General features: G+C 40.9%; 1 protein-coding gene across 1 annotated transcript in view; it reads right to left on the bottom strand.

Annotated features, from left to right (window-relative positions):
- dph5 (diphthamide biosynthesis 5) overlaps positions 1-25609 on the bottom strand; it is a 74802-nt gene that overhangs the window by 39257 nt on the left and 9936 nt on the right. The window contains exons 2-3 of the mRNA XM_043699670.2: positions 17686-17810; positions 15172-15280 (exon numbers count right to left, since the gene is read on the bottom strand). Coding sequence (XP_043555605.1) covers positions 15172-15280; positions 17686-17810 — 234 coding nt within the window. The remainder of the gene's footprint in view (positions 1-15171; positions 15281-17685; positions 17811-25609) is intronic.

Genomic DNA, 25609 nt, shown 5'->3' with positions numbered 1-25609 from the left:
AACCTCAGGAGATGGGAGAGATGTTAAATGAATATTTTGCATCAGATTTTACCATGGAGAAAGAAATGGAGGCTAGAGAACTCAGGGAAATAACTACTGGTGTTTTGAAAACAGTTCACATTACAGAACAGGAAGTGCTGGAGATCTTAGAAAATATAATAGTTGATAAATCTCCAGAACCTGACCTGGTATACCCTAGGACTTTGTGGGAGGTAAGGGAGGAAATGGTGGAGCTCCGTACAGAAATATTTGTATCATCTGTAAATACGGGTGAGGTGCTGAATGATTGAAGAGTGGCTAATGTTGAAGTCGATAAAGTGTAGAACTGGAAAAAAGCAGATCAGTTCAAGCAGCAGAGGAGCAGAAGAGTCAGCACTTCAGGTCAGGACCTTTCATTTCAGAGTGGCTACTGTTGTCCATTTGTTTAAGAAGGGATGTAAGGAGAACTGTACACCTGTGAGTCTGACTTTGGTGGAGGTGATTTTGAAAGATAGCATTTACATGCATTTGACGAGGCAAGGAATAATTAGGGATAGTCAGTATGGTTTGGTGTGAGGGAAATCATGTCCCACAAACTTGATTGAGTTTCGGACAGTGAATAAGGTTACCTAATATTACAAAGAGATCTTGATCAATTGGGTTAATGGGTTGAAGAGTGGCAAATAGTTTAATTTGGATAAATGCGAGGTATTACATTTTGGTAAAGCAAAGGAAGACAAGACTTATACAATTCAAAGTAGGACTTTGGACAGTGTTGTAGAACAGAGAGATCTAGGGATTCAGATTCAGAATTATTTGAAGTTTGCATCACACATGGATAAGAGTCAGCATGCCTTCATGAATGGGAAATCATGCCAAAATATGTTTTAATTGGAGTAAGGCAAATTTTAATGGTATGAGACAAGAATTCCCAAAAATTGGTTGGAGTAGATTGCTCAGAAATAAAGGCAAGTCTGACAAGTTGGGAGCTTTCAGAAGTATGATAACGAGAGTTCAGAATCATTATGTTTCTATTAGAGCACAAGGGAGGGCTGGTAGGATTAGAGAACAGTGGATGAATAAAGATATTGAAGTTCTAGTCAAAAATAAAAAAGAATCATATATTAGATGTAAACAACTGGTTTCAAATGAATCTCTTGAACAGAATAAAGAGAGTAGGGGCATTCTTAAAAGGGAGATCAGTAAGGCAAACACAGGATATGAGATAGCCTTGACAAATAAGATTAAGGATAACCAAAGGGATTAGGTGATTAAAAAGGCATTCAACATTTTGCCTGCATTGCTCATAAGAGTTGGAACATTATGTTGAGGTTGTACAAGATGTTGGTGAGGCCTCTTCTGGAGTACTGCATCTAGTTCTGGTCACCCTGTTATCTGAAGGATATTACTATTCAGAAGAGATTTATCAGGATGTTGCTGGGAATGGAAGCTTTGAGTTAAGAGAGGCTGGAAGGGCTGAGACTTTTTTCACTGCAGCACAGGAGGCTGAGAGGTGACTGTATAGGGGTTTATAAAATAATGTTGGTTTACATAAGGTGAACAGCAGGTGTCTTATCCCTGGGGTGGGGGAATTTCAAGACTAGGGGGCATATTTTTAATGTGACAGGAGAAAGATCTGAAAAAGACTTGAGAGGCAATTTTATTTTTTTGAAGACAGGTAATGGTTCGTGTATGGAATGAACTTCCAGAGAATGTAGTGGATATGGCTATTGTCACATTGTTTAACAGACATTTAGATAAGTACAAATATAGAAAATGCTTGGAGGGTTATGGGCCAGGCAGGTGAGACTAGTTTAGTTTGGAATTATAGGGTAAAAACAAGGGCTGCAGATGATGGAAACCAGATTCTGGATTAGAGTGGTGCTGGAAAAGCACAGCAGTTCAGGCAGCATCCGAGGAGCAGGAAAATCAGGAAGAGAGGCAGAGTGCAGGCATGCACTCATGAAGGGCTTTTGCCTGAAACATAGATTTTCCTGCTCCTCAGACGCTGCCTGAACTGCTGTGCTTTTCCAACACCATTAATCCAGAACCTAGTTTGGGATTCTGGTCAGCATGGACTGTTTGGACCGAAGGGCCTGTTTCCACGCTGTATGACTCTATGACTTTAATATATTAGAATTGTTTGAGGATTAACAAGGGAACAGATAAAAGGGAACATATGTAATGCATTTGGATCTCCAGAAGGCATTTGATAGGTCAATTAATAATATAAAAATCCATGGTGTTGTTGATAGCATATTAGCATGAATAAAAGATTTGCTAAGTAATAGAAGGGTATGGTGGAAGAATTCAGATAGGTTAAGAGAGTGGAGGAAAAACTGCCAAAAGGAATATAATTTTGGGGCATGCAAGGTTATGCACTTTGGTGGGAAAAATAGAGGATGTGAATATTATTTAAATGGATAAAGACTGCATAAAGCTACAGTGTAGAAGGATTTGGGGGTCCTCATCCATAAATCACAAAAAACTAGCAGACAAGTTCAGTAGGTAATAGAGAAAGCAAATGGAATGTTGCCTTAATTTCAAAGTCAATGGCATATAATAATAGGGACGTCTTGCTAAAACTATACAACATAGAACAGTACAGCACAGAACAGGCCCTTCAGCCCACGATGTTGTGCCGACCACTGATCCTCATGTATGCACCCTTAAATTTCTGTGACCATATGCATGTCCAGGAGTCTCTTAAATGTCCCCAATGACCCTGCCTCCACAACTGCTGCTGGCAACGCATTCCATGCTCTCACAACTCTTTGTGTAAAGAACCCGCCTCTGACATCCCCTCTATACTTTCCTCCAACCAGCTTAAAACTATGACCCCTCCTCCAACCAGCTTAAAACTATGACCCCTCATGTTAGAATACCATGAACAGTTTTCAATCCCTTGTCTGAGGGATTATTTACTGGCATTTGAAGCAGTTCAGACAGGGTTCACCAAGTTGATACTGGGCATGCAATAATTTCCCTATGAAGAGAGGTTGAAATGGTTGAGCCAGTACTTATTGGAAGATACAAAATCTTAAGGGGGTTTAACAGGATGCAGAAAGTTTGTTTTCCCCTTGTGGAAGAGTCTAGAAGCAGAAGGCTTATTTTCAGAGTAAGGGATCACATATTTAAGACAGTGATCAGGAGGAATTTCTTTTGAGAGTAATGAATCTATGGAATGCTTTACGGCAGAATGTGTAGAGTCCAGGTGTTAAGCATAATCAAGGCCATGATAGACAGATTTTTTTAAACAGGAAGGGATCAAGGGTTGTGTGGATAAGACGAGAAAGCAGAGTTGAAGCTTAGCATATCAACCATAATCTTATTGAATAATGCAGCAGACACAATGGGCCAAATAGCTTACTTTTGTTTCTATATCTTAGAATCAATGTTCAAGTATCTCAAGAAACCAGTAAGGAATATTTATTATTTGACTCACAGTTGAGAATTCTTCATTACGTTATCCTTTAGAATTTTAGCTTCCTAACTCCTCTGAAAGTTTATCATTTTATCCCCGTAGGTTTTGTACAGATCAGCTTATTTTCATTTTAATTTTTTGGGACACGGGGACTACATCTAACGCACATCCTCATTGACCTGAAGCAGTGATGTGCCTTCTCCCTGACCATTGCAATTCTAGTGGTCATGATACTTGCACAGTGTGTAGACTCATTCACACATTTTATGGCTGACTTCTTTAACTTATTTTTATGTTTCCTGGATATATGCTAATCTTGTTTATTTAGTAAATTTTGAAAAGCATTTTATTTATCCTCAACTTAGCAACACTCAGCGACACCTTGCAACTTAGCAGACCAAGAAAGTTCAAAGAAGGAGCCACCACTGATTATAATCAGGAGAAATGAGAATCAATTTGGGGCTAGAAACAACAAGTTTTCCTGATAGGTGATAATGTTCTTCTTGTATTCTCTCCAGGCACACGAGAGAGGTTATGCTATCAATTTGGCAATCTTGGACTCAGAGTTGTTGAAGAGAAATAGGATAAAAGGAGAAATATATACTTCTTGGAAACAGGTTTAACAACAGAGACAGAGAAATGGTACTGAAAGCAGCTAAAGCAATGACCATTAATGGAAGTAACAGTAGTGACAGTGACAAAGGAAAAAGTATTTGATTGAAATCAAGAGAACTGTGAAAAAACTTAAGATTTCAAAGAAACAGGGTTTCAATTTACCGATGGTTGCAGAGTTCAGATTGTAGTGGCTCAATAACTGGGAAATGAATATGGTGTGCAATCTAATGGATATTGATTAATGTCTAGCAGAATCACAGTCAAGAATATACAGAGGGTTGAAAGATGTTTAGAGAAGCTCACTGGTAATGGCAAAAGAAAGGAGTTGGAAAAGAAACAGAACTCTGAAATTTCTCACAAGGGATAAAGAAAATCAGATCACAGATAACAAACTGAAAGTGACAACAGTGTGCAAGACAATGAGACAACAAACTTTAATTAATTTATATTTATAGCCTGAATTCATTGCCATATAGCTAGTTTGCAAAGAATGTGTGGTGAAACAGCATCCTTCATGAGAATATTTTGAACACTTATCATTAGAAAACTGAGATACATTTGAAACTATGTTTCCCACTTGACAATGAGTCCAAATATAGCTTTTGTAAGCTAAAATCATTTAGCATTTGGTAATTAAACAAGTAACAATATCTTCCTGTATGGGCAAATCATCTGTAATTTGGAAATGATCTAATTCAATAACGAGATAAAGATAAATTAGTTTTAACATGTTCATTTTTCTATTTTTCTTTCTTTATAGAAATTATAGCTTGAGAAGGTCATAACCAATTTGCACTTTTGTAGCGATTGTATTTTTTGATTAAATGATTTAGTGCAGTTCACAACTCCTGGGATGATGCCCTGACTTTGTTTTACATGCTGATAGGACACACCCACACAGGCTCTAAAATTGTATCGGTCAGTCTGAAGTGTGGTAACACTTGACCAGATCATGGATTTAAGCACATATCTAGAACAAATATCAATGCAACTGTTACTGCAAATCTTCCTTTTCAGATACTTGCAAAAGACCCCAAAATGGAGTTTGAAGAGGAGCAGGAATACACTAGTTTTACGAAAGTTTACAATGGAACCACACCACCGAAGTAGATTAACTGGTCATTTATCTCATTGCTGGCTGTAGAATTCTGTTGTGCATAAAGTGGTCACGTTTGGCTACAAGTAGCAGTTATGATATCTTTAAAACAACTTATTGACTCAAAAGTATTTTAGACCTTTGGGGATGCAAAAGGCAAGTTATTTTATCTTTACTCTTCAACAGGAGTACAGATTATTTTCAACTGGTAGTCAGCAAGACACCTCCCTGTGCTCTCCACCATAATCCATGAATATATTCTTGAAACAAGACATCTTGTTTCAGTACAGAGATATTATTCTAATCTTCAAAACTATTAAAACTAAATGTTACATATTAGCAAATGAGTAATTATGGAAACGGAAAACAAAGAGTTTCAGCGGTGATTTAAAATATATCATAGACAAAAGCTATCACATAAGAAAAGAAGATTTTCTCAAAATTAAAATTACAATTCTGACAAACATAATTCAGCATCCTGCATCATCTGTCAGCTCATATTATCTGGTGCATACCCTGATCAGATAGAATATCAACTTCAAGAAAAGGCAAAGATGTTTCCTGTTATGATGGAAGGGAAAAAAAACTTTGTGCTATTAGAAATTCATTTCCTCATTGGTATGTTCTGAACATGGTTTATATGTTTATATTATGATTATGATTAGATTCCTATATGTGGAAACAGGCCCTTCAGCCCAACCAGTCCACACTGACCCTCCAAAGATCCAAACTGAATTACACAACTTAGAACAAAGGCCTGGAATTTTAGTGCAGTAGTGGGAAAGTATTCCCTTATTTTCCAATGCTTTTAACTTGTAGTATGAGCAGCAGTGAAAACAATTTTCTCAACAATAAACAGGGAGTTAGGGGTAGATGTCATTCTTGCACACATTGCTGTATGTATCACTTTGTATACTCTAGGCCGAAGAGCACCATAGGTGTACCAACACAATGTGTGTAATAAGTGCTGGCCTTGTCGCTGTGTCCATTTCATGAGCAAATAAAGAAGTCAGCTAAAAGGGACTGTATGTGTAATTGGTTGAAGATAATAGAGATGAATTTTGCATATAGATGGATTTTAAAGGTAGCAGAGAAAGCTTGCATTTGCACTTGGAATATGAAAATAGGAGAGATGGATTAGAGCACATTTAAAATTCAGCATGATTATCTATAACACAATGTAGCTACTGCACATGCACAAACATAGCCAGAGATATCACCTGACCTTGACAGAATGGGCTGCAGGAAGCGTCTACATATGCTGTTGATATCATTACGTTGCATGTGTGGTGACATTATCACAAGTGCATACACCACTGAAGAAGGGTCAGGGAGGCAAGGCAGAACCTGAGGCCCCGGCTGGAATTGGATAAATGCCAGGGAGGGAGGGGAGGAATGCAAAGCCTGAGAGCAGGTAGGGCAGAACTCCAGTCTTACATTTGCATGGAATTCTTGACTTTGCTTTAATATTTAACTATTTGTGGCCACTCAACCATGTTTGCAGACAGACAAAGTTCTCGTGATTTCATACTGTTATCAAATGTGGCCAAGCAAAATTCCAGTATGTTGTGCATGCTGTTACTATAATCACAAAAAAGGAGTTTAAGTCAACGAAAAGTTCCAACCAATGAGCACGATAACAGTAAGGCCAATCAAATCCTGGCCCAATACAGGATCTTGAGCAGCATTTAGCTACAAACTAAAACTCATTTTCCTAACCCTTCACAAATATTTGCCATAACTATATCTGGAACAGAATCTGTGGTTTTGGACTTCCAGGCTTAACATTAAGAATCTAACATTCCACAATGGGATGTCGTAAAAAGACTGCAAAAAGTTAAGTGTTAGAGGGAAAAAAATTAGTTAACGATTTTTTAGAAGACTTGTAGCTCAGGTCGATGATTTGGAATGCAAATTAGTTTGCTGAGCTGGAAGGTTTATTTTCAGATGTTTCATCAACATGACTAGGTAACATCATCAGTGAGAGCCTCCGGTGAAGGGTTGTTGGTATGTCCCGGCTCTCTATTTATATATCTTGGTTTCTTAAGGTGGGTGATGTTATTTCTGGTTCTTTTTTTCAAGAGAAGGTAGATGGGGTCTAAAATCAATGTGTTTATTGATGGAATTCTGGTTAGAATGCCAGGCCTCTAGGAATTCTCGTGCGTGTCTTTGTTTCGCTTGTCCGAAGATGTGTGTGTTGCCCCAGTCAAAGTGGTGTCCTTATTTGTCTGTATGTATAGAAACTAGTGATAGTGGGTCACGTCTTTTGGTGGCGAGTTGGTGTTCATCTATCTTGGTGGCATGTTTCCTGCTTGTTTGTTAGTGTTTGTGTTAGGAATTTTAGTTTTATGGAGGCATAAAATGAGGTAAGGAGGTTCATGAGGTCAGCTAAATATGAGACACAGAGTACTGAAAAATGGCCTTAGGGCTCACTTACAAGAAACCAGCAAGTTGCATGTTGGATGCTTCAAGCAACCTGCTGTTTAGCTGGCTTTGGGTTACATTGGAGGGAGATAAATCTTGCAAAGGGAGTTTTGAATATATGTGAGGAACCTACTTTTCTAATTTGCTTGTGCAGCCATGGGAGCACCATTTTCTGATGTGGAATGTGTGCGTACAAGCCGCCTGCCACATTGGACACAATTTTCTATACCTCTAAGTATGTGCAGTTTTTGGCAGAGCATGTTTGAAATATTTTATATTTTCCAAGTTACAATGTTAATAAGGAATCAACCTTTTCACTTTGAAAATATGGGAAGTTGAGGCTTGATACGATTTGGTCAATTATGTAGTCGTCAAATATCTTTTGAGGCTTTCAGTTTGAAGTACAGAGCCGGTCTTTCATAAAGATCATGCATCAATAATTACGGTTTTTCGTGTCCATTATAAAGCACACATAAAAATGATTCTTTCTTCCATTCAGAGGGTTTCAGAATAGGGACTTCAAAAATCTGTTTCTTCGAATGTGCAAATGTGAATGATGCTCTTTGTACACATCATTTGGAAAAATTTCATGTGCGCTTTATTCAAGGGCCACTTCAAAGGTGAAAAAGAAACTAATAGATTCAAAACACTGTCCATTAAATCAGTCTTGCCAAATAATTTTGACCAGGTTTTTAATGTCACTTTTCCTTTTAAAAACTGTTCTCAGTTCAATGACATTCATTTGTCCATATATATTATCACCTGAATAACCAGTCCCAACAGTAACATTTACAATGACATGTTTTTTATACTGGGATTTAAGGTTGCACAAAGCATTACAGGAGAAAACTAATCTTCAGCAGGGAAACGTACCCCAAAATATCCTAAACAAAAATTCTAAATCTCACCATGCAGGATTTAAACAGTGCAAAGGCTGGCTGTAATAGAATGTTACTGTGCTGACTGTAAACACCATGATACTAAATACGTAGTTCATCACGTCAAACTATATAAATAATAGTACTGATTACCACAAAGAGACTACAGCTGTTTATAATGCAATGAAGTGAAACAGATGTGTTTTACAAACACGGTCAAGGTAAAATTAAAGAACAGGAACTTCACACTGACAACAGAGCCCATAAAATTAACCATGAAAGTGGAACAGACTTTTCTTTCCTGGTGTGGTTACTGCTCTGTTATCAAAAAAAAAGTAATTTCTGTAGATTATTGGTTACTGTGAACCACAACACATTTGGTGACAACTTAAGTGTATTCAACACAGTAAATGTTCAAACTGCAGCATTGTTGCTTTTATTGGAACTAAATTAGTTATTCCATGTTTTTCATTTCCAATAAAACTGTGCTGAGCACAATGGGGTTGTTGAACTATCTCTTTGAAGACTTTAAGTTGCAGTTAGTGGTATCAAAGCAGTTGTGGGACAGCCCGGATCATAATCAAAATTTGAAGTACATAAAGTAAACCTCACAGTTTTAAGTATGGCTCAGTGACAGCACTCTCACCTCTGAGTCAGAAATTGTGGCTTCAAGTCTCTCTCCAACGACCATCACAAAATTAAGCCTGACATTATGTACAGTTCTAAAATACAAGGTGGATGTAAAAGAACTTATTGTCACTATTCAAATGGGGAGTTTTCCCTATTGTCAAGACCAATATTTATTTCTTAAACAACATCACAAGAGGAGATGATCTTTACACTATGTGGTATCGTGCTGTGTCCAAATTGGCTGTGATGTTCGCTACAAGAATACTTCAGAAAGTATTTCATAGGGGACAAAGTGCTTTACAGCCAATGATCACGGAAGGCCATTTTATAATCACATTTTTCAAAGCATTTTACCATGTCACTCCACAAAGTGCTTTAACCAGAAAACTCAGAATCTAATGGAGGGGTAAGTAGTCTGGAGTGGTCATGTCATGGCAAGAACAAAGTCTGATCAGGATGTTCTGGGTATTTGCGAGCCAGAAGTTTTTGCTTGTTTGGTAAGCATGTTTAAATTATTTTGTAGACGCTTGAAAAATATCTACAGATGCCAGTTGGAGATTGGGATACAAAGGAAGTAGGCAATCTGTCCTACAGTCTAAGGAAACTAATAAGCTCTTGATTACAGCTCCTAGCTATCCCTTAAATGCCTTTCAGGATCTTTTTCCTCCACTGTTCGACCAAAATATTCTTTCAAAATGGTTTCAGAATTACTCGCCATTCTTCTATTACACTGTAACTTGTGTGTTTTGCATTTCTTATGACTTTATGCCATGTACGATTGTGTGGTTTGTGCTGCTAATGTAACAGTGCTGAAGAATGTGTTGCTGGAAAAGCACAGCAGGTCAGGCAGCATCAAAGGAGCAGGAGAATTGACGTTTCAGGCATAAGCCCTTCTTTAGGAAGGGCTTATGCCCGAAACGTCGATTCTCCTGCTCCTTTGATGCTGCCTGACCTGCTGCGCTTTTCCAGCAACACATTTTTAGCTCTGATCTCCAGCATCTGCAGTCCTCACTTTCTCCCTGCTAATGTAACACCCTTGGTCCTAGAGGAACACTGTCTCACCTTTACTGTATCAGCTGTAAATGGTAGAAATGATAAATAAAAGCTACTCTACTCATGTTCCTGACATCAGTCCTAAATTTTCCTCTCATTAGCTTGGAAGAACTTCTCTTGGAGCTCATATTTACCTTGAACTAATGCACCAGATTAAACTATCTGGAATTTAATAGATCCATTCTCAAACACCTAATTCCATAGATAAAATGCTCAATTTTTCCAGATTTCATTCATAAATTAATCATGTGCTGATAAGGACCAAACCTTATGCTTCAATACAAAACCAGATAGACATGCTTGGATGTAGTCTGACCACAATACTGTATAGTTTCAGTCTGCAATGCTCTAGATTTATACATGTCTGATTGAACACAGTCGGCGCTCTACTTGATCAGTTTATTTTTGCTCTACGGTGGTTAGATATGCAAACAGAAGTGTTTAAGTGTTTGCCAGCCTGCATATTCTCCATCCTGTAAAAGCACTGGGAACAGGTGAGAGACACTGAAAATAAAATGCAAGGAACTAACATACAAAAACAGCAAATCCCAACATGAAGTACTGAGGCTATTAAAACCCATTCAGTTTCAATTTGTAGAAATACAAAAGATTTATCGTGACCTCCTCCACTATGCATTTAACATCCTCCGCCAGCTCTGCGAGACAGGATGCCTCTCTGAACCTGATTGTGCTCTGGTTATCAGAACTCACACTACAATGTCACAACCACTTAACTGATATCTGAAAGTAACTTTCAGATTTTTCAAAATAGCAACACTTAACGAACACTGCAAAGGAGACTCAGTCATCTCTAAGGAGCAACTTATTTTTACATATTATCTTTAAGCATGATAATTGATCCTCAACACTTTTCAGGAACATATCAGGAAACTAGAGAAATTTGGATGGGATGATATAAAGCTTGTTTGAAAAGATATTTGAAGAACTTATAAATGGAAAAGGAGTTCATCATGATGCACTCAAGCATAATTTAACAAGTTAAAGCACAACATTTGTACAAGCAAACAAAAAAAGCACAAAAATATCCAAGGTAGAGGCTACCACGCTGAAGAGGCAGAATGGCTCAGAGGAAAATCTGCCAGGAGACTGTGTCCCTGTATTTAATGGATGATCACAATAGAAAATCGCTACAAGATTAACAGATACTGCGAATCCTCTTGCAAGGATGCCTGCCTTGAACAAGTTTTCCTCGTCTCTCTAGCTTTATTCCTGATGAAGGGCTTTTGCCCGAAACGTCGATTTTGCTGCTCCTCGGATGCTGCCTGAACTGCTGTGCTCTTCCAGCACCACTAATCCAAAATCTGGTTTCCAGCATCTGCAGTCATTGTTTTTATCTAGATAAGTTAGCAGCCTGTCTACTATTTGAGGGAACAAGACATCGAATGTGTATTTATGTCTTCTTAAATATGAACAGCTAAGACTTCAAAGTTAAGACTTCAAAGAACTGGAAATAAGTGCATCATAAAGATCAGATCATTTCTATTAATCCTTGGTTGGTCCTGATTTAGTAGATCTGAATCTGAGCATGGTAGGATTTCTTTAGTTCACTGCAACGCCATTCGTTAAGAGAAAGTTAATCAACTAAAATTCCTGATCCTAATCAGTATAAAGCCGGCAACTTGGCATCATTTATTGTTTAGGTTCACAATACAGGCTGGTCACTTAGGACTGCTATTTGAAGGTGCTTTGAAATAAAAAATGGTATTGAGAAGGGAAAAAAACTTTATGGATGGAGGGGAGAAGAAAGAAAATGTTTAATGAAGGAAATTTGATAAAGTGTATTAGACTGTTGCTATGGACTCTTGCTCCTACTACTTACGCTGCAGTACTGCACAAAACAGCTCGACTTGAGTTTCAGGATACAAATTAAGAACTTGCAACTCCTAAGGTAACAGGAAATGCAGTATCAGCTATTAGAGGAGTTTAGTACTTCACCAGGATCTGATTGCTGCACAAATGAATCCTAACAGAAAAGCAAATATTACTGAGCAGCTACATTAACTACAGGATATAATTTTACATTCAAGGTTTGGATCTTCTGTGGTACTTTCAGTGACATGACTATTTGTCTAATCAACAAAAAAGTAACCACCTCTCTACTATGGATCAAACATTTTTCTTAACAGACCTTTAAATAAATCAGTGTTAGTAACTGCTTCCCAACTGGGAACACTGCCAGGATGAAGGTTCCTTTATTCAAGTGTTACCCAGTCTCAATCCTAATATTATACAGTTGTTACCCATCCCCATCCTTTTTTCCTCTAATGTTTGACCTATCAAAATCAATACTTTGATAAATGTTTACAAATGTTACAAGCAGAGAGAAAAGCATTGTTTAGCAACATATGAGGTGCTCTCGACTGAAACAAAACTAATAAATTAATGCAGTGAAAAAAAAGCATGATTGGTCTAATTTACATATCCTTCAGATTGCCCCGTCCTAAAGGACAAACTCTAGATAATCACAAAATCTACACTGCCATGCCATGCCAATGCCAAGCATTTTGACCAGTCCAGACAGACAATTACAGGTAACTATAATCCTAACATTTTATCCAAGATAAAGTAAACAAGCCCTCACAACAGCCTGTACTTTCCTCCATTTGTTCATCTCAGTAAACAGGCACAAAGTAAAATCATAAAATCACAGAGTCCCTACCGTGCAGAAAAAGGCAATTTGTCTCATTGAGTCTGCACCAACCCTCCGGAAGAGCATCCCACTATAACCCCACATTCGCCCTGGCTAATCTACCTAGGCTGCACATCCCTGGACACTCTGGGCAATGTGGCATGGCCAATCCATCTAGTCTGCACATATTTTGACTGTGGGAGGAAACCAAAGCATCCAGAGGAAACCCATGCTCGTGAAGAGAATGAGCAAACTCTACACAGACAGTCATCCAAGGCTGAAATCAAGCCTTGGTCCCTGGCATTGAGAGGCAACAATGCTAACCACTGAGCCACTGTGCTGCCCTTAAAGATAACCAAAATTGTTTAATTATCGAGATTTGGTCACAAAAGTCAGTAAAAGATGTTCTCCGTTATCTTAATCCTAATGACATAATTAATGGAACTATTAACAAGCAAATCTTAAGTCATAGCACTTAAAAGACAAATTTCTACAGGATAGGAGATGCATTTCCTAAAACCCAAATTATGTTGAGCGGCATACTTTTACATCAACTAGACCAAATAGTGTGAAGGACTTGCTTGATGTTCTAGCAAAATCAAAAACTTGTTAATTATTTTGCTAAATCTAGTACTCAGAGGAACCCTACCTTTCGGGTTCTTTACATTTATTTTGGAAACACATCAGGAATTAAACTGTACATCTATGGCTGTCAAATAAACAATCTGAGATGTAATTACCTACAAACTCTGATAAAAAATTATTATTATTAGTGTGAAGAAAATACAAAAAAATGCAAGCAGATCAATAGCCAGAATCTGGGAGAAACTCAAAACCTGAGGAAAACTGATAAAAGATTTTGGGCAGATTTGAATTCTGATATGGTAAAGACAACAATATGTTGATTCGGAATACAGGCACTTCGAGTCATAGAGATGTACAGCATAGAAACAGACCCTTCGGTCCAATCCGTCCATGCCGACCAGATATCCCAACCCAATCTAATCCCACCTGCCAGCACCCGGCCCATATCCCTCCAAACCCTTCCTATTCATATACCCATTCAAACGCCTTTTAAATGTTGCAATTGTACCAGCTTCCACCACTTCCTCTGGTAGCCCATTCCATACACATACCACCCTGTGTGTGAAAAGGTTGCCCCTTAGGTCTCTTTTATATCTTTCCCCTCTCACCTTAAACCTATGCCCTCTAATTCTGCTAAAGTCAACTTAGCACTATTGTCGCTTTCTTGATGGGAATGAGGAAGGATGGATTCTTCCATCATCTTTATGGCTATTAGGCCCATAAAATGTGGCCAGTTTACTGGCTCCAGTGGTTACTCAATTCATTTCCTTTCCAAAGTGGTCCCGTTGTCCATCAGTGTGTTGCAGTAAATTCCTGAAACAGGTTGAAAATTGAACATGCAAGAACCATTCAATTTTTATGCCAGTGGAATTATAACATTTAAATCAAAAAAACTAACAACTCAATCCAACTATGGTATGGGGTGGAGCAGGATAGGATGGGATGAAGTGGGATTTAAATATACAAGTTATATAAAATAAACAAACACTTACCATTTTACAGATTGTATTGGGGATCGGACATCACAGACTCATAGTCATAGTGTACAGCACACAAACAGACCCTTTGGTCCAACTTGTCCATGCCAACCAGATATCCTAAATTAACCTAGTGCTATTTGCCAGCTTTTGGTCTATATCCCTCTAAATCCTTCCTATTTACATACCCATCAAGATGTCTTTTAAATGACCTCAAGACCGAGCATTAAGACACACCCTCCAGCAAAAAAAACACAATTTAACTAATCAAGATAATCTATCATGAGAAAACATTTAGATTATTGAAGTGCCATATTAATGTCAGAGAAGACATAAACACATTGACCACTGCATGCCAGCTTGTGAAATTAATTTGTTGTTTGAAAAAAGGAATCTCTTGTGTGATTAAAAGCTCTGATACTTTACTGAGCTTTTACGTTAATGTTTATAGGCAAGATACAAACACATAAACAACTCTGATGTGAGTCTGGTACTCGGAAATCCTGCATTCAGATGTTATTCAATAAAGAATTTTATCAGTGTTTCTTGCATCATCAGCAAATGGCAGGATTAATAAAAATGTTTTATTGCATGGTGGGTAGAGTAGTAGTATGATTGAAACTCATTAAAAAACACGGTTTTTAATACAACGCTATTCAGTAAAACAGCTAGACTATCTATCATCTCAGCTTTGCAGTACTTAAGTGCAAAATAGATACCTACAACAGACAGGAAGGGTTGAATGACCTCCTATGTTTCTATGTTAATAAGAAAGTTGACCTGTGACATAAACAATCCAGAATGTCATTAAATATGGCTGCACCTTTTAAACTGAGAAAGCAAAGTGAAGAATGCTTTACCTGTAGACCGCAACATCCAACTGCATTTAATATGGAAGCATTGTGTACAACATGGTACTGAATGCCTGCTTTTACAGCTCGCAGAATGAGGTCACTATGTGTTGTCGCCCTACAGGAAATCATTAAGAATGTTGGAAATTAAGCAGTACAATTGTGGTGCAATTAAACTTACAAAAGATTGCATACTCTATCCCTGATCTAATTCATCCTTCAGCAATAATCTGCTGCATGGTTCCATATAATTCCTTCATAAATAGAAGGTGACACTTCCCACTTTGAAGGTTTTACACTACTATTTTGTTTCCTCCTTTCCTTGCTGACTGCCCCCCTCTGTTACACAGAGTACAGCAGGCAATCTCTTCTAAGCTTTTTCCCTCTGCTATTTCAAAATCAGCAGCAGCGTTGATTTTTCTACCTTCCTTTTGGAAATTTCTGTGGGCATGCACAGTGTCTTCTCCCAGGTGACAGGATGAATTCAAGTTAACTCCTACATTTGCTTGTGCAGAATTTTGTTGTTCTGGGTTAGGTTGAATAGTACATTGTATATCATGCACTTTTGCTTTAATTATCTTTGAAAAACGAGGAAATTTCTACAGAAATGGAAGGAGCAGAAACTGCCTTATCTCATTCCATTTTGTCTAAAACTCAGAAACCTAAGCAAAAGCCCAAGGACCATAACACAGGACACTATTATGGCAATATAATTAATGGATAAGATGAGGGAAATCAACAAAACATGTACAGGGATGACTTCAATATTGAACTTAATTTGATAGTTTGTCAGGAGAGCATGGTATCTATTTTCACAGAAAGGCTTCCACTGATTTTAACTAAAACCTTTCTGATGTTAATACTAATTTATGGTGGATAATAAAACACATGAGTTTCCAAAGTATGTGAAAATTTATTGCCCAAGTCAGTTTCACAACTTGTAACTGACAGGTGCACAATCAGTTTCAAACTCTAATTTCATTTCAGTAACTGGGGCTAGACCAGACACATCCTGGACAGATGCACAAAGATAACTGCACTTCATTCATACAAATGAGTAAGCATTCTTGCAGCCATCCCATTCATGAGTATTAGTACGAGCAGTATTTCATTGACCAAAATAAAGAGTTTGGCAATTTTCTTTTTACATAATCAATTGCATCATTTAGTGCATAATTTCCTTTTTCAGAACTACAGGTCAGATTCTTTTTATGTAAAAATGTGGGCCTTCATGTACAAGCCATACCTGTTTACACAGTCGAGGGAATGAAGCTTCACACAAACACTTGTTAGCTTTGTGTTTAAACCTTGGCTTTTAATTAGTACTGTCTTGCAGCCATTATGTTCTGGGTAATGAGTGTACATTAAAATCCAAGAGATACCATTTACCCAAACATAAGCAACTGTTCTCAGTTTATTGTACTCCAATGGAATTTTCACTGAAACAATTCAAAGTTGTCCTTTCCAGACAACTCAGTAACCATTAAATCTGGATCAGTTTGAGTTATACAAATAACTTCAAATGTACGTGGTTCTTGTGAGACCATTGTAGTGGCGCAGTGAGAATATTCATTTCTTGATCAGAAACAACTACCGCATGGAAGGGAACAATTTGAAAATTTTAGTGAAATCTTTCTTTCAATACTGAAAATACAACTTTAATCAATTATTTATTTTTGTGTGACTTGTATCTGTAGGGACTACAATGATAGCCCATTCCAGATTATTGTAGCATTAGAAAATCAGTTTAAAGTCAATTTTTAAACACAAAATTAACAAGAGTTATATGGACTTGTACAATATCCTATATTTCTTCTGCTTAAAAAACTGATGTTTCAGAAGGGGACCAAAGAATCATAGAAATTTACAATATGGAAGGAGGCCAATCAGCCCTATGTGTCTGTACCAGCTCCCATTCAGAGATTTAAAATAATTAATGGAGTACAGGAAGTAAAATTCCCAAAACAATGCTTTCAGGATAGGAGGACTGGAGATCATAGGTTCAGGGTTATAAAGGGCAGACAACACCACTTTTATGTACATAGAATGATTAATATCTATAACAGCACCAGTAACTGTTTTTATGGCCACACAAATTTTAAAATATATATGCAGAATTGGGAGTACAGAAGGAAAGATATTTTGGAACAAAGTAGGTTGAATGGTTGTTATTGCCTGCACCAATTTCATAAAGGGAAGACATTAACTAATGGACTGAACCACTTTCTAAACATGGACTAATTTCTACTTTAAAATGTCATGCTCTAGTTCACTTATGAATTGAAACGTAATTCCATTTATTTCAGTGGATTAGTGTGCAAAATGCACAGATAGGAATCAACTTGAAACAGAGTGAAGCCATCAATTTTTTCTCATATTAACGATGGAAAGTACAGCTTAACCTTACCATATAGCTCTCTTTTCTGACCCAGCAATTAGCCATATTGTTTTCCACTGAACGTAAGTGAAGATGATGGATAAATTATAGACATATAGGAGAAAACTTCAATAGCTAATGCCTACCCAAAGGGGTCTCCTACCACAAGAAAGGCAATGTCATTATCAGCAGCATCTTTCAAAATTTCATCAGCTTCTTGTTCGACCATCTCTCTTTCTGCAATGATGAGTTCACGGCCATAAAATTCCTCCTGTAGTAAAAAGAGAATTCAATTCTAATTAGCTGCAATTTATCCCTTCAGATAGCTGAGTTCAGGATAAAATGAAAGAGACTCATGTAATCTCCATTTTAGTTATCAAAGTGCTTACATTTACAGCCTACTGCCTCAAAATACACACACTTATAAGAAGCTAAATAGACTATAAACAATCCAATATCATCTTGTTTATTAAAATGTCTTATAAAATATGAATTGGTGTCTATTTCTCACAATGAAACAGGTAATCAAAATTCTGGTGTAATATCAGGCACATTTCAGTAAAGAACCATTGGTCACAGTTTCTCCAGTGATTTCTGGATGACAGGCAATGGTGTAGTTTAAAAACTGTCGACTCTGGTCTAATGTGATAGCAATCAGGGATATTGTGCAACCTCCAGCTAAAAAGCAACCAGGATTGAGAATGTTGTTGAATTTTACTCTCCCTAAACCAGACAGAAAAAAAGCAATTTTCCATTCTCTTAAAACATACTGGGGAATATCAATTTACTCAGCATGGAATGACAAATGATCATTTCTCATCTCTTGTGATTTGGCACTCAAAGACATAAGTAGCAGTTAAAAGAAAAAAAATACTACTTTTAAGTTGTTCCTTTCTTAGGATGTGAAATGGTTATTTATGTGGTGTTTCTTGAAAATGAGCTGATTTTCCAGCATTCCAAGCACCCTGCTAACCAAAGAGTAGAGTTTGGCACGACCTTAAGAGAAGCCTGCTCCAATTGGGAGGTAATTTTCAAACAGTTTAAAAATCATATTCCGAAGAGAAATCTTTCAATTAATAAAATGGGAAGGAATCCGCAAGAAGTCCATTACATTCTTTGGCAGTGCCTCAGGATTGAGGAAAAACTCGCTTCCACTCTAATGGTTGGGACTTGGGGTGGGGGTTGGGATGTTCTGTAATGGCTGAGTAGTGTAGACACTGCCACAGGCAGGGCAGATGGTGTACGATGGGGGTGGGGGATTTCCGTATTCTGTGCGCGCTTTCCCCTTAGTCTCCATGTGCTCCACTCAGTGATACACAAATATGGTCAGATCTTCTTCTCCGGTCTCTAAGTTCTAAGGCAAATGATATTTCAGGAATCTTTCAGCGTGTCCTCGTAGTATTTCTTCTGCCCACCTCGTGGTCACTTACTACTGTGGAGCTGGAACAGCACTTGTTTAAGGACTCTTGTAACTGGCATACACACAATTTAAATGAGCCATAACACACAGCAGCACCCAGGAACTAAAAGCAGCCAAGGAAAAACACCTGTACAATGTATTCAGGAATAACAGGTACCAGATAAGCTTGGTCCACCAATTCCTCCACAACAGACCTAAACAACATGCCCAGAAACTCTAGCCACCCTGCCATACGTTAAAGACATCTCAGAGATGATAACCAGACTACTCCGGCCCCTAGGCATCATGGCAGTCCACACTGAATCAGCTCCTAATGAATTTAAAGGATCCCAACTAACAACCACAGAATGAACATCATACACGAAATACCCTGCAAGGACTGCAACAAAAATTACGTTGGACAGGCGGGCCGGAAACTAGCCACCAGGATATATGAGCACTAGCTTCCCACCAAAAGACATCACCAACTACCACTAGTATCCATATACACAGACGAAGAGGAACACCAGTTCAATTGGGACAATACATCCATCCTTTGGACAGGCTAAACAAAGACATTCACAGGAATTCCTAAAGGCCTGGCATTCAAACCAGAACTTCATGAACAAACATATCGATTTGGACCCCATTTACCAAGCTCTCAGAAAAAGAACTGGAAGTAATATCACCCACCACAACAGACCAAGACAGACAAATAGCAAGCAGGACAGAACACCAGTGCTTCACTGGAGGCTCACTGATGATGTTACCTAACATGGTGATGAAATGTCTGAGAACAAATCTACCAACTCAATGAGCAAACTTACACCCTGATCCACAACCTGAGCTACAAATCTTCTCCAAAATCGCTAGTACAATACATCTTAATTTCAAAACTATTATTTAATTAAGTACTATTACAAGGAATATCAGGAAAGGGAGGTGGTGGTAATCTTTCTGAACTAGCAAGTCAGAACCACAGATTAACATTCTAGTGACACGGGTTCAAATGCCATAATGGCAGAATTGGAAATTAAATCCTGTTGTTCACTAATGCCCTTTCAGGAAAGAAATCTGTCATCTTTATCTGTCAGGTCTACCTTTGAGTCCAGATCAACAGCAACAGGCTTTTAACTGCCCTCTGATAGGGCATAGCAAGCCACTTATAATCATAGAGTCACAGAGATGTACAGCATGGAAACACCCTTTGGTCCAACTTGTCCATGCCGACCAGATATCCCAACCCAATCTAGTCCCACCTGCCAGCACCCGGCCCATATCCCTCCAAACCCTTCCTATTCATATACCCATCCCAATGCTTCTTAAATGTTGCAATTGCACCAGCCCCCACCACTTCCTCTGGCAGCTCATTCCATACACATACCACCCTGTGTGCGAAAAGGTAGCCCCGTAGGTCTCTTTTATATCTTTCCCCTCTCACCCTAAACATATGCCCTCTAGTTCTGGAAAAGACTTTGCCTATTTACCCTATCCATGCCCCTCATAATTTTGTAAACCTCTATAAGGTCACCCCTCAGCCTCTGCCGCTCCAGGGAAAACAGCCCTAGCCTATTCAACCTCTCCCTATAGCTCAAATCCTCCGACCCTAACAACATCCTTGTAAATCTTTTCTGAACCCTTTCAAGTTTCACAACATCTTTACGATAGGAAGGAGACCAGAATTGCAAGCAATATTCCAACAGTGGCCTAACCAACGTCCTGTAGAGCTGCAACATGACCTCCCAACTCCTGTACTCAATACTCTGACCAATGAAAGGAAAGCATATCAAATGCCTTCTTCACTATCCTATCTACCTGCGACTCCACTTTCAAGGAGCTATGAACCTGCACTCCAAGGTCTCTTTGTTCAGCAACACTCCCTAGGACATTACCATTAAGTGTATAAGTCCTGCTAAGATTTGCTTTCCCAAAATACAGTTTGTTGCATTTCTCTGAATTAAACTCCATCTGTCACTTCTCAGCCCATTGGCCCATCTGGTCAAGAGCCAGTTGTAATCTGAGGTAACCCTCTTCGCTGTCCACTACACCTCCAATTTTGGTGTCATCTGCAAACTTACTAACCGTACCTTTTATGCTCGCATCCAAGTTATTTATGTAAATGACAAAAATTAGAGTACCCAGCACCGATCCTTGTGGCACTCCACTGGTCACTGGCCTCTAGTCTGAAAAACAACCTCCACCACCACCCTCTGACTTCGACCTTTAAGCCAGTTCTGTATCCAAATGGTTAGTTCTCCCTGTATTCCGTGAGCTCTAACCTTGCTAATCAGTCTCCCATGGGGAACCTTGTTGTACACCTTACTGAGGTCCATATGCATCACATCTACCGCTCTGCCCTCATCAATCCTCTTTGTTACTTCCTCAAAAAACTCAATCAAGTTTGTGAGACATGATTTCCCACGCACAAAGCCATGTTGACTATCCCTAATCAGTCCTTGCCGTTCCAAATACATGACCATCCTGTCCCTCAGGATTCCCTCCAACAACTTGCCCACTACCGCGTCAGGCTCACTGATCTTCAGATTAGAATAATTACAGTGTGGAAACAGGCCCTTCGGCCCAACAAGTCCACAATGACCCACCGAAGCGTAACCCACCCAGACCCATTCCCCGACATTTACCCCTTCACCTAACACTACGGGCAATTTAGCGTTGCCAGTTCACCTAACCTGCACATTTTTGGATTGTGGGAGGAAACCAGATCACCCGGAGGAAACCCATGCAAACACGGGGGAGAATGTGCAAAGTCCACACAGTGCTAACCACTGTGCCACCATGTTGCCCACCGTAGTTCCCTGGCTTGTCCTTACCAGTGTCACCATGTTAGCCAGCCTCCAGTCTTCCGGCACCTCACCTGTGACTATCAATGACACAAATATCTCAGCAGAGGCCTAGCAATCACTTCTCTAGCTTCCCAGAGTTCTCTGGTACACCTGATCAGGTCCTGGGGATTTATCCACTCTTATGCATTTCAAGACATCCAGCATGTCCTCCTCTGTAATATGGACATTTTGCAAGATGTCACCATCTATTTCCCTACAGTCTATATCTTCCATATCCTTTTCCAAAGTAAATACTGATGCAAAATACTCATTTAGTATCGCCCCCATTTTCTGTGGCTCCACACAAAGGCCACCTTGCTGATCTTTGAGGGGATTCTGGATTAGTGGTGCTGGAAGAACACAGCAGTTCAGGCAGCATCCAAGGAGCTTCGAAATCGATGTTTAGGGCAAAAGCCCTTCATCAGGAATAAAGGCAGTGAACCTGAAGCGTGGAGAGATAAGCCAGAGGAGGGTGGGGGTGGGGAGAAAGTAGCATAGAGTACAATGGGTGAGTGGGGGAGGGGATGAAGGGGATAGGTCAGGGAGGAGAGGGTGGAGTGGATAGGTGGGAAAGGAGATAGGCAGGTAGGACAAGTCCGGACAAGTCATGGGGACAGTGCTGAGCTGGAAGTTTAGAACTAGGGTGAGGTGGGGGAAGGGGAAATGAGGAAGCTGTTAAAGTCCACATTGATGCCCTGGGGTTGAAGAGTTCCGAGGTGGAAGATGAGGTGTTCTTCCCCCAGGCGTTTGGTGGTGAGGGAGCGGCGGTGAAGGAGGCCCAGGACCGCCATGTCCTCAACAGAGTGGGAGGGGGAGTTGAAATGTTGGGCCACGGGGCGATGTGGTTGATTCATGTGGGTGTCACAGAAATGTTCCCTAAAGCACTCTGCTAGGAGGCGCCCAGTCTCCCCAATGTAGAGGAGACCGCATCGGGAGCAACGGATACAATAAATGATATTAGTGGATGTGCAAGTAAAACTTTGATGGATGTGGAAGGCTCCTTTAGGGCCCTGGATAGAGGTGAGGGAGGAGGTGTGGGCGAAGGTTTTACAGTTCCTGCGGTGGCAGAGGAAAGTGCCAGGATGGGAGGGTGGGTTGTAGGGGGTCGTGGACCTGACCAGGTAGTCACAGAGGGAGCAGTCTTTGCGAAAGGCAGAATGGGGTGGGAAGGGAAATATATCCCTGGTGGTGGGGTCTGTTTGGAGCTGGCGGAAATGTTGGCGGATGATTTGGTTTTTGCGAAGGTTGGTAGGGTGGAAGGTGAGCACCAGGGGCGTTCTGTCCTTGTTACGGTTGGAGGGGTGGGGTCTGAGGGCGGAGGTGTCGGATGTTGACGAGATGCGTTGGAGGGCATCTTTAACCACGTGGGAAGGGAAATTGTGGTCTCGAAAGAAGGAGGCCATCTGGTGTGTTCTGTGGTGGAACTGGTCCTCCCGGGAGCAGATCCGGCGGAGGCGGAGGAATTGGGAATACGGGATGGCATTTTTGCAAGAGGTAGGGTGGGAAGAGGTGTAATCTAGGTAGCTGTGGGAGTCGGTGGGTTTGTAAAAAATGTCAGTGTCAAGTCGGTCGTCATTAATGGAGATGGAGAGGTCCAGGAAGGGGAGGGAGGTGTCAGAGATGGTCCAGGTAAATTTAAGGTCAGGGCGGAATGTGTTGGTGAAGTTGATGAATTGCTCAACCTCCTCGCGGGAGCACGAGGTGGCGCCAATGCAGTCATCAATGAAACGGAGGAAGAGGTGGGGAGTGGTGCCGGTGTAATTACGTAAGATCAACTGCTCTACGTAGCCAACAAAGAGACAGGCATAGCTGGGGCCCATACATGTGCCCATGGCTACCCCTTTGGTCTGGAGGAAGTTGGAGGATTCAAAGGAGAAATTGTTAAGGGTGAGGACCAGTTTGGCCAAACGAATGAGAGTTTCGGTGGAAGGGTACTGTTGGGGATGTCTGGAGAGGACAAAACGGAGGGCTTGGAGGCCCTGGTCATGGCGGATGGAGGTGTAGAGGGATTGGATATCCATGGTGAAGATGAGGCGTTGGGGGCCGGGGAAACGGAAGTCTTGGAGGAGGTGAAGGGTGTGGGTGATGTCTCAAACGTATGTGGGAAGTTCCTGGACTAGGGAGGATAGGACAGTGTCGAGGTAGGTAGAGATGAGTTCAGTGGGGCAGGAGCATGCTGAGACAATGGGTCGGCCAAGGTGGTCAGGCTTGTGGATCGAGGGAAGGAGGAAAAACCGGGCAGTGCGGGGTTCGCGGACTATGAGGTTGGAAGCTGTGGGTGGGCGATCTCCTGAGGTGATGAGGTTCTGTATGGTCTGGGAGATGATGGTTTGGTGATTGGGGGTGGGGTCATGGTCGAGGGGGCAGTAGGAAGAGGTATCCTCGAGTTGACGTTTGGCTTCAGCAGTGTAGAGGTCAGTGCGCCAGACTACCACTGTGCCCCCTTTATCCGCTGGCTTGATGGTGAGGTTGGGATTGGAGCAGAGGGATTGGAGGGCTGCGCATTATGAGGGTGAGAGGTCGGAGTGGGAGAGGGAGGTAGACAGGTTGAGGCGGTTAATGTCCCGGAGGCAGTTGGAAATGAAGAGGTCGAGGGCAGTTAATAGGCCAGCGCGGGGTGTCCAGGTGGATGTAGTGTGTTGGAGGTGGGCGAAGGGGTCCGGCTTGACACTGAATTAATGACGACCGACTTGACACTGACATTTTTTACAAACCCACCGACTCCCATAGCTACCTGGATTACACCTCTTCCCACCCTACCTCTTGCAAAAATGCCATCCCGTAATCCCAATTCCTCCGTCTCCGCCGGATCTGCTCCCAGGAGGACCAGTTCCAGTTCCACCACAGAACACACCAGATGGCCTCCTCCTTTCGAGACCGCAATTTCCCTTCCCACGTGGTTAAAGATGCCCTCCAACGCATCTCGTCTACATTCCGCACCTCCACCCTCAGACACCACCCCTCTAACCGTAAAAAGGACAGAACGCCCCTGATGCTCACCTTCCATTCTACCAACCTTCGCATAAACCAAATCATCCGCCAACATTTCCGCCAGCTCCAAACAGACCCCACCACCAGGGATATATTTCCCTTCCCACCCCATTCTGCCTTTCGCAAAGACTGCTCCCTCTGTGACTACCTGGTCAGGTCCACGACCCCCTACAACCCACCCTCCCATCCTGGCACTTTCCTCTGCCACCGTAGGAACTGTAAAACCTGCGCCCACACCTCCTCCCTCACCTCTATCCAGAGCCCTAAAGGAGCCTTCCACATCCATCAAAGTTTTACTTGCACATCCACTAATATCATTTATTGTATCCGTTGCTCCCGATGCGGTCTCCTCTACATTGGGGAGACTGGGCGCCTCCTAGCAGAGCGCTTTAGGGAACATTTCTGTGACACCCGCATGAATCAACCACATCGCCCCGTGGCCCAACATTTCGTCTCCCCCTCCCACTCTGCCGAGGACATGGAGGTCCTGGGCCTCCTTCACCGCCGCTCCCTCACCACCAGACGCCTGGGGGAAGAACACCTCATCTTCCGCCTCGGAACACTTCAACACCAGGGCATCAATGTGGACTTCAACAGTTTGCTCATTTCCCCTTCCCCCACCTCACCCTCGTTCTAAACTTCCAGCTCAGCACTGTCCCCATGACTTGTCTGGACTTGTCCTACCTGCCTATCTCCTTTCCCACCTATCCACTCCACCCTCTCCTCCCTGACCTATCACCTTCATCCCCTCCCCCACTCACCCATTGTACTCTATGCTACTTTCTCCCCACCCCCATCCTCCTCTAGCTTATCTCTCCATGCTTCTGGCTTACTGCC

This window comes from Chiloscyllium plagiosum, unplaced genomic scaffold, assembly GCF_037043375.1.
Source record: "Chiloscyllium plagiosum isolate Xiang-an unplaced genomic scaffold, Cpla_swu_hap1 HiC_scaffold_9, whole genome shotgun sequence".
Taxonomy (NCBI): Eukaryota; Metazoa; Chordata; class Chondrichthyes; order Orectolobiformes; family Hemiscylliidae; genus Chiloscyllium; species Chiloscyllium plagiosum.
This window is presented reverse-complemented; position numbering and strand designations above follow the sequence as displayed.